This window comes from Crocuta crocuta, unplaced genomic scaffold (assembly GCF_008692635.1).
Source record: "Crocuta crocuta isolate KB4526 unplaced genomic scaffold, BGI_CrCroc_1.0 scaffold56, whole genome shotgun sequence".
In the NCBI taxonomy this organism is placed as follows: Eukaryota; Metazoa; Chordata; class Mammalia; order Carnivora; family Hyaenidae; genus Crocuta; species Crocuta crocuta.
In genome coordinates, this window is record NW_027531334.1 from 3311550 (window position 1) to 3322229 (window position 10680).

At 39.4% G+C, this 10680-nt stretch overlaps 1 protein-coding gene across 7 annotated transcripts in view; it reads right to left on the reverse strand.

The window, feature by feature from the left end:
* Positions 1-697: 697 nt before the first annotated feature.
* SLC35A5 (solute carrier family 35 member A5) overlaps positions 698-10680 on the reverse strand; it is a 22867-nt gene continuing 12884 nt past the window's right edge. For 6 of the 7 annotated variants that reach the window (XM_077771807.1, XM_077771803.1, XM_077771802.1 and 3 more), the window contains exons 6-7: positions 3834-4614; positions 698-2196 (exon numbers count right to left, since the gene is read on the reverse strand). In XM_077771807.1, coding sequence (XP_077627933.1) covers positions 2128-2196; positions 3834-4614 — 850 coding nt within the window. In that variant the 3' untranslated portion in view covers positions 698-2127. Of the gene's footprint in view, positions 2197-2881; positions 3023-3833; positions 4615-10680 lie in introns of all 7 variants that reach the window. The other variant, XR_013337000.1, reaches the window with a different exon arrangement.

Sequence of the window (10680 nt, forward strand, 5' to 3'; positions counted from 1 at the left end):
CCCACATAGTAGTACAGCGCATCCACACCAGAACCTCACATCTTAGGTCCAGCTCTGTCTTGCTCTCATTAATTGGTCAGTTAACACAAGTAAACCTATAATTACAAATAAAGTAGTTTTAAATAAGAAAAGCAAGCTCCATGAACCAGTGAAATCTGCTATTTAATATAATGTATTTAATGTAGGCGACAACTTTGCAAATAATGTAATTTTATCTGTTCCTTAAGATGTTTCTTATATTACATTTCCTAAAAGTGAGGCCTTCCTATATGTGATTTCCTTACCTTTAAAATGAATTGCCACGGGTCGCCTGGGTGGGCCAGTAGGTTCAGCGTCTGACTTTGGCCCAGGTCATGATCTCATCGTACGTGGGTAGACCCCGCGTCAGGCTCTGTGCTGACAGCTCAGAGTTTGGAGCCTGCATAGGATACTGTGTCTTCCTCTCTTTCTGCCCCTCCCCTGCTCATGCTCTCTCTCTCAAAACTAAACATTAAAAAATAAATAAAATAAATTGCTATCATAACGTAATCTCCCTCTTCCACAACATAGAGTGGTATACCTATGATTATTCTCAGAAGTCAACATTTACTGAAAAACAAAGTCTTAAAAGTTGTGTGAATTTCTTGCCTTACTCCCATTTTTGAAATGAAAAGTACTCCATGTCCCATGTCACATGACAGAGTGATGACTCAAGACATAGGTTTAATAATTGTTTTATTTATAAATCTCCACCAACTCTTGCCTGTCCTATCATTCCAGGTATCACCAATGGATTATAGAACAGTAGTTTCATACGTTCATCTGCATGAAAACCAGGGGAAAGAGATACACAGACTGTATGAAAATGACACCTTAAAGTTCACGTCTACAGTGTAGTACTCTGTAAACATTCAGGCCTGTGAGCTAGGCCTGTCCAACTGCCACCCAGCCGCATGACCATGGGCAAGTCACTTCTGCTTCCTCACTTTTTAATTGTCTATCATCTGGATTCTCTACCCCATACTCCACTGACTGCATGCAAAAATATCTCAAAAATACCATGCACTTGAAGTTTATTACTTGAATATTGTTACTGTATAGTTATTTATTACTAGGCTTCCTCATTTTAGAGTAACACTATTCATATTCAATGAAAGTCATGTTTGCCAGGTGATCTTTTTAAAAGGAACTCTTAGACGTTAGTCTCCCTGACAGTCCGTTATGATTCTGAAGCCAAAGTCTTGATTCTCAGGAACAGGATATGATAGTAAGATGTGTAACAAACATGAGTTCTAATGAATAACTGATACAATGAAATGGCTCATTAGTTCTCTAAAATCTAATAATCCAAGAGAAATGAGGTCAAATTGAGGAGAAAAAGTCCACCAGGGCTAGTTTAAATTATTTAAAATCCACGTGACAATTGTGGTAATTGGGAACAAACATCCACCCAAACTGAAGCTTATTTATATAGAAAAACATCAAAAAATAATCACTGAAAATCAAATTCTCTGTGAATTTCTAAAAATTAAAATTCTAATCTTTTGGTTCTGAAAAATTGCTTCTTTGGCAAAACATTCAGCATAGACTACATTGCCCTCAAATCAATGTTGTAGCCACATAGATGGTAAGGTCCTTCCACCAATTTCTTGTAGAAAGAGTCACATTACTTTTTAATAGCAAAATGAGTTTCTCTAGGGCTTCGAAATTCGAGGGACAACCTGGGTGATATTTCTGATGACAAAGAAGGGAAGACTTTGGCATGCAGAGTAGAACCACATAATTATGAAAATCTGGCAAGCTGATCCCTATTTGATATGTCTAGGGCACAGCTAGTGTGATTACTACACATTTTTTTGGCCCCCTGGAGGACAAGGAAAATAATCTGGGAATGCATACTGTCAACTTAGCAAGGAGCATTAATGCAGTCTCCATACTGTATATTACTCCCGTGTCAGTTCCTCAGAACTTTTTAGCCTTTGGGTCCTCTAAGCCATGGATGGAACTATTTAAGGAGTGTTTAGACATATGCAAGGAATTTTATACTTCAGAAATATTCTTGTTTAACATCAAAGTGAAGAGATAAATATCACACATGCTGAAAGTGTGCAAATAGTTTCTGAGAGCAGCCAACCATTTGGGTGCCAGTTAGAAAGTATCTTCATCTGACTCAATATCACTTTTCGGTTTGGTAAGTCTTTCCAGTTCTTCTCCATCCTGAAAGGAAATATGAAATCAATAATTAATTAAAACAAAACTAGAAATGCAGCATTTGTAATGATTACTAAGGGGAAACCTTATGGGCAAACGTATTTCATTAAACTACAGATATAATCTAGTCAAATGAAATTCAATAAATACTTATGTTCTTAGAAAGTTCATTTTAGATACATAATAAGATCAACAAAATATCGACAAGCAAGTATCTCCATACTTGAATTTCAAAGTTGACAACAGGACTGTAGTAAGGAGCGCCCTCTGCTGGTATTGAAGGGAAATAACTAGTGGTTAGAGAAACAGGTACAGTAAAAAGAAACTAGGCTACTACCTAAATTGATATATGTTTTTTTTAACCTACAATGTAGGGCAAGCAGTGTTACCAGATCACTGGAAAATAATGCAAAACTTTTAAAACTATACTCTGGCTGACATTAGGGCATTTTGGACCGATGCTTCTAATTTATTTTTTAAATCTTGTTTGTTAATTTTGAGACAGAAAGACAGCATGAAACAGGGAGGGGCCGAGAGAAAGGGAGAGAGAATCCTAAGCAGGCTCTGTGCTGTGAGCGCAGAGCCTGAAGCAGGGCTCGAACCCATGAACCGTGAGATTCATGACCTGAGCCGAAACCAAGAGTCGGATACATAACCGACTGAGGTACCCGTGCACCCCTAATTTTTTCACCTTAGGAATACGTTGTGCCACCACCTCAGTAACATTACTGATGGGAGATCTGCCATGAACACTAATGGGCAAGAGACTGTTTTCCCGAAGAGCGGAATGTTCATTTTGTGCCATGCTTGGTATTTTCGGTGTTCAGGAAAACTGTAAATTTAAAGGTAGTTAGAGGAGTTGGATTCATCTTTTAAACGTATGTCTTACTCCTTACTTGAATCTCCGAAAGATTGGTATTCGTCTGCAAACATCATGCCTGACAGACCTTCCTAAAACATTAAGCAAATGGAAGAATAATGCTTATTCAGAATAACTGCATAAGCAGTATTCTAGAAAAGGTTTGCCTCTTACTTACAAAGATACTTTTGAAAATCACCTACTTAGTGAGTTAAAGCCTGCCTTCTGCCACCGTGGGGTTTATGAGCAACTACAGGGAAAATCAAGGAGCCAGGCCTTCCACTTACTCTTCACAAGACTTACTAATGTCGAAGAAGATCAACTTTTCTTATGAATGAGGCCTAGTTCTCTGATTATGGAAGAGTGGAAAGAGTAATGGACTAGGAGTCAGACCTCGTGGGTTTAGCACAATTTTTTAACAGACTGTCTACAACTCATTTAGCCTCTCCGGGTCTGTTTATTCACTCCACAAACCAGAAAGACGGGACAAGATAACATGTGTGCCATCTCCCAGCTCTGTGGCCCTATAATATTCTAAGATACAACTAAAGGATAAGGTCCTTGAGACTGTGGTTTATACTTTTTCTCAAAGTATAAACTTTCTCACTGATGGCAGTATCACATGCCCTTGCACACAAAAGTCCAGTGAATGTTTGTTGAATAATTTTTAAAAGTCACAGAAATATAATACACCCTTTGAAAAATAAGCACTGATCAGTTTTTCTTCTTATAAGCATGCGCTGAAATTGGGAAGGGCAGAAGAAAGGCAGCATCATAAACTCACCCCACTGGAGCGCTCCCAAAGACTGCCACTCAGATCTCGGATCCTTTCTTGCCTCGGTGCATATTCCAGACCTTGAGGCTTGCTGGCTTTGTAAATAAATATGGAGAGAAGAACGGATGGCGCTTCTAAGAAAAACTCCAGGGAGGGCCTGAAGTCAAAGACCAGGACAGACACTGCTGTGATGATGACAGTGGTGACCTGGGCCATCAAGACGTGGAACATATTATCTAGGAACTTCAGAATAAAAGCCACTGAGAGGCCCTGGAATGCGGTCACAAAAATAAGGGTGACTGAAAACACATTGTGGCCGTAGAAAACGCCGCAGTTCTTAATCTGCATGCTGTGACTGCTCTGAAGGCCCAGTGTCAGTCCATTGAAAAGAACGCCAAAGAAATAGAGTTTGCTGTTCTGTATGAAGATGCTCTCAGTGAGCTGGTTCCCTTCCTTTAGTATCTTTTCATTATAGATATTGGCCATTGAAGAAATAAAACACTGGACTATAATAAGCACATGGCCCAAGCCGAGGCGGATGTGACTGAAAACCACAGCTGTGGTGTTCCACTTAGCTGCAGGAAAAGTCCATGCCTTTGCTGTGCAATTGCCTTTCTCGGGACATTTGCTTTGGAAGAGAAGGCAGGAATTGGATGGGCTGAAGAAGGCATCATGATGAAATCCATGTCCTGCCAGGCTATGCTGTGAAGTTTCAGTCCCAGCAGTGAGTGCCACGATAGACAAGAACAGAATCAAGAGGGAAGCCCACTGAATCCAGCTCAGGTGCCTCCTGTTCAGAAGGGAAAACAAGATTTTACTACTTTTCCCCCACTTCCCATATTAACTGTTCCTACTGAAAACTCTGACACAGAAGTACTTGGCTGAATAAACTGTACCCAGTTTTTGCTAGCATTCCCAACTCAAGTTCAAAGGAGAACTGTTCGTGTCTCTGCTTCTTAAACTAGGTATTTTTATTCATCTTAACAATAACTATTCCTTAATACCATTCAGTCATTTCTCCTCTTTGTAAGTTTCCTTTTAACCTATAGGTTTATCTCAGTCTCCTTTCTACCTCCAGAGCTGATCTTAGAACTTTGTAAAATAACCTTTTATCTTGCTATAAAGTAAGTTGTGGCAGGGATTCTCAACCTGGTTTCCCTGAACCAGAATGTGATGAGCTTCAGAAATCTGTGAGTCCTTGCAGTGGGTGCCAATCTTCTATACAGCTGTATTCCTGTCCCTGCCTCCCCCAATCCCATGAGACCCTTCAAAGCTCTGTCAAATTTCAAAGGTGTTCATGACTCAAAAAAGATATAAGGAGGGAGCTAGCTCCTAGACCCGTGGCCTAATCATGAAGCATTTCATAGCAAACTACTGTTTGGGAAGGCAAGGAAAAAAATATTTTTAGTATTTCAGTTTATGAAGTCTTTTTTTTTTTTNAGACTGAAACAGGTTCCAGGCTCCGAGCCGGCAGTCAGCACAGAGCCCGACGCGGGGCTCGAACCCACGAACCGCGAGATCATGACCTAAGTGAAAGTCGGACGCTTAACCGACTAAGCCACCCAGGAGCCCCCAGTTTATGAAGTCTTAACAGTGCTTTATTTCTTATTTTCCCTCACCACAAACTTGTGTGATATAGATGACACACATTATTGTCAATCTATTTTGTGAGTTTATTTAGTTCAACAGACATTTAGTAAGCAGCTACTATGTGCCAGGCTACTTTGTACCTGGGGAGATAAAGAAGACTTGACCTCCATTCCCAAGGGATTTACACTTTTTTTTTTAATGTTTTTATTTATTTCTGAGAGAGACAGCGTGAGCAGGGGAGGGTCAGAGAGAGAGGGAGACACAGAATCTGAAACAGGCTCCAGGTTCTGAGCTAGCTGTCAGCACAGAGCCCGACACGGGGCTCGAACCCATGAACTGTGAGATCATGACCTGAGCTGAAGCCGGACACTTAACTGACTGAGCCACCCAGGCACCCCAAGGGATTTACACTTTAATAGGAGAACCATGAAAGTCCATAATGACAATATAATATGTGACAAGTGACACACAGAACAATTGCGGTACAATGGGGAAGGAACACTTCAGTATGTAAATGGAGTCAGGTATTGTTTCCAAGAAAAAAGGACACTTGAGCTGAAAACATGAAAAATAAACTGAAATTTGCCATGTGAAAAGGGAGTTGGGGATATAGCCAGGCAGAGGGAAGAGTCCATAAAAAGACAACAAGAATGTACAATGTTAACTAAGGAAAGAGGAGTCACTGACTCAGGTTGGGATAGAAAGGGAGACCTCAGGGAGAACAAAACTTGCAAGTTTAAAGATCTACTAGGTGAAGGAGAACACACACACACACTACCATAAGCAAAGTCCCAAGTATAAATAACAGGTAAGAAATAGAAGTTACAAGATTTTGGAGCATTTACTGAGCACCTATCATGGGTCAGGCAATTTCTGTTCTAAGGAAGGAAACAGTACTTTGAGAGGTTAACTGACTTCTCTAAGGTCATGTATTTATGAAAGAGCAAGGAAGGGACCTGAGCGATGGTTTGCACGTTTTCCTCCTGGACCAATGAACCTCTTAAGAATAATGAGTTCTCAAGGTGCATATATAGGAAGATGTGTCTTATTTCACTAATGCTTCCATAGAGCTTCATGAGTTGAAACTGATAAATGCACAGACCAGCCTAGATAGCAGCACATTTGCGCAGTATCATGTCTTCTCATGTATACACTTTTAAAAAGCTAGATCTAGCATTTAGTGATGGGGCTAGCACAGCCCTATGCCATAAGGTCAGAAATTGTTAACTAGTCACATAAATTTCTAAAGGTGTAGCTGGTACGAAACCTGTGGTAGAAACCTAATTGATTGGAAACAGGAAAGACATATGAAAAGTGTATGCCCAATTTATAAATATCATTATCTAACCAATTATGGACATCCAGACAAATGAGACAATAACATAATCTATAATTCCTAAAGAAGTTTTCAATTCTGATGGCTGTAGACTTTCCACTAGCATGGACATTGAGAGAAATAATCTAATTAAACAGAGCTTTAAGTTAGTCAGTGCCACTCAAACATTACTCATTCAAGGTAATGTTCTAGAAGGTAAAAATTTTTAAGGATGAGGCTGAAAATGGTAGATTTCCAGCAAAAAAAAAAAATCAAGCTTAATAAATTATCTCATAAAGTCAGTGAGGATAGGTGCTCTTACGAATGACTGTGTGAAAGAGTTTGCTCCACAGTTTAGTGGATGAAACAGTAAAAAACTTACCTGATCCCTCCACTGCCCTGGGAAACCTCTCGTAAACCATTTGGATTGCTGCTCAGAGCTGAACACGTACAGCTAGAAGGCTACTCTACCTGAGGGCCTCTGCTCCCAAATGAACTGCTTGCCCACAGAGAGACTTGGTTCCTATGTTTTTGCCAGGTGACCTCATTATTGTAGTTAGATATTTTAATGATTATATAAATGACAAATTATAAGTGCAAGGAAAGGATTGCTATTTTTATGAAATGTTGAATGCTCTGGAAAGATAATGTGCTCTGGCACATTACTTACAAGTTAAACTGCCTTCAAACTGGGTAGTTTTTTTTAAGATTAGGAAATAAAAATCTAAAACAATCTACTTTAAAAGTATTTTTAAGAGCTTGCTCTATGTTTTTTTAGTTTATTCCTTTTGAAAGAGACAGAGTGAGCAGAGGAGGGGCAGAGAGGGAGACAGAATCCAAAGCAGGCTCCGCAGTGTCAGCATGGAGCCCAACGTGGGGCTCGAACACACAAAACATGAGATCATGACCTGCGCTGAAATCAAGAGTCAGACGCTTAACGGAACGAGCCACCCAGGCACCCCAAGAGCTTGCTCTATTATGAAGAAACTAGAACAAGAAAGCATGGATGATGTAGAATGAATGCAGCTTCAAGTAAGAAGCCAGAGCACTTGGGAAGCTCAGTAGGTTAGGCATCCGACTCTTGATTTCGGCTCAAGTCATGATCTCAGGGTTGTGAGACAGAGCCCCCCACCTTCCCCAGCCTACTTGGATTCTGTCTCCCTCTCTTCTTATTACCCTTTCCATGGTTGTGCATGCACGTGGTCATGCTCTCTCTCTCTCTCAAAATAATAAACATTTTAAAAAGAAAGAAGATAAAACATTCCAATCAGCAAATCCCACACATTCTCAAAGGAAAGGCCTGAGCTCTTCAAAAGAATGATGAATAGACATTTACATATCTTAAACTGTTTAAAGAACATGTTTTTTTTTTTTTAAATGATTTCACTTTGAGTATTCCTAGTAACTCAACAATTAAGTCCAAATTGTATCAGATAGGAGCATCCCTACTAAATTTGGGGATAGTAAAACAGGGCAGAACATAAAAATAAGTGAAAAGATTCACATGACTTTTTAAAACAAAAATTGTACACATTTCTTAGTAGCACAGAGAGTGACCAGTGGCAGATTTGTAATGGAAAATTATAAAAAAGCATTATCGTGTGAATGATTTTGGAGAAATGCTTGTACTACTGAGTGGCGCTTTTATTTATTTCTCTGTTGACTTTGGAGAAACTAAACGTTAACCATAACTTCTAAGACACCCACCAACTGTGCCAAAATGTTCTTCATTGATTTTTTTTTCCCCAACAGCTTCCTTTGAAGATATATGAAAATGTATATACCTTTTTTTTTTAGATAAAAATGGTTATCTTTTGCTCCCAGGTCTCAATGTTTAGGATGACACTACCATTTCCTAAAGACTAATTAAGTAGTATTATACAACTTCACCAAGCCTACCAGGAAGCCAGCAAGGCTTTGAGGACTAATACCAGCCACCAGTTTCCACTGTGGACCAGTGGCTACTCCTCAAAGAACAAATGCACACACTCACATGGGGTTTCTCTAGAGCATATATGGTAAGACATTTGGATGGTGATCTTTTTTGTACCACTTCCAAATTCTTCCAGGAAATTCTTGCATTAGTCACTGGGCTTTTTTCCTACCTGTATAGCCTTATACTCTGTCTGCTTGGGAAAGGTGTTTGGTGGCTCCACCGGAGTCAAGTATAAGATGATGGCTTTCATATTTGCCATGTAAAATGAGTTATTTATGGCAAACACATTAAGAATATGTGACAGAACTCAAGCTGCAACTCTTGGGTCGAAATGTTATTGCTAACGGCAATTCATTCAAAAAGTCCATTCAAGAAGAGTGGAAGTCCATTCAAAAAGAAGGAAAACCAAAAAAACCAATATATACCACCATCAACAAAAAGATCAAAATAGAACAAAGTTGATTTTAAAATATAATAATAGGAGCACTTGGGTGGCTCAATTGATTGTCTGACTCTTGATTCCAGCTTAGTTCATGATCCCAGGGTCCTGGGACCAAGCCCTGCACTGGGCTCCCCAGTGAGTGTAAGCCCACTTAAGATTCTCTTTCTCTCTCTCTCTGCCCCTCTCCCCTGCTCACATACTCACTTGCTCTCTCTAAAAATTAAAAAATTTTAATTAAAAAATAATAAAATGTAATAATAGATAATATAGTACTTGGAAGACATTCTCAGAAAAGACAGTATTAGATTAATTATATTATTTTAATACTATTAAGAGTAGCTTCAGTGCTGATTTGTGATTCAACTTAAGATTCCCTCTGGGAGTTAAGTTAGTGCTTGTAAAGATAATTTTAAAAAACCAAATGATTTTATTATTTAGTTTAAATAACTTCAAAGGATTCAAAACAGAGAGATATTAACAACAAAGCAAACACATGTCTAAGAATATTACTGCTCTGAATATTAAGAGGTAAAATATGTAAAACAAGTTTTTGGGAACTTTAGTTTATAACAACATCAATTATTATTAAAACTAGCAATAATATAATATTTATTATAATTAATAGTATTACAAAAGCAAACATTTCAAGTTTACAGTATAACTAGATTTAGATCACACCAAGAATTAACTTCCTTTCCCCCTTCCTTCCTTCCATCCATCCATCCTTGAGAGAGAGGGGGTGGGGGGGAGAGAGATTCCCAAGCAGGCTCTGTGCTATCAGCACAGGGCCCAAGGTGGGCTCATCTCATGAACCATGAGATCATGACCTGAGCTGAAATCAAGAGTCAGACACTTAACTGACTGAGCCACAGGCACCCCTAAGAATTAACATTCCTAATACAAATAGTTAAATGCTTAAAAATGTAATGGGCCACCTCTGCCCATATGTTAGCTCTCTCACCCTGACGGGGGCAGTTCAAGTTGTCACTCTGCCTCTAACCCTGCCACTCCACATACTCCCTCCCCGACGGTCAAAGCCACCTATAAATGCTGCAAAATTCCCAGTGGCTCAGTGCACAGACTCCACCTGAAATGAGGACAGCAACTCCTACCTCCTGGGGTTGTTGTGGAGTTAAGTCTAGGTAGGAGAAAGGCCCTGGGCTCAGCCTTTAGTCCTGAGGAGTCCTTGGTGTGATACCTTGTCACTGTCCAGCTGAAAGCCTGCCCGCCCCATTGTCTACAAATCAGTCAGGCCAGCCCTGGATAAGGCCTGAGAGGCCCTTCACCTCAACCTCAGAGCCACAGCTCAAGCTCTGGAATAAATTTATAAAAACAAACAAACAAAAAAACAATAAAAAATATTACATACAACTACAGGCACAGCTAGAGCGATGGGCCAATTTCAAACCTGGCAATATATACTTCAAATTTTTGCTTTGGAATATTTCAATTTTATTTTATTTTATTATTTTTTTTAAATTTTTTTTAATGTTTTCTTTATTTCTGAGAGAGAGAGAGAGAGAGAGAGAGACAGCGTGAACAGGGGAGGGTCAGAGAGAGAGGGAGACACAGA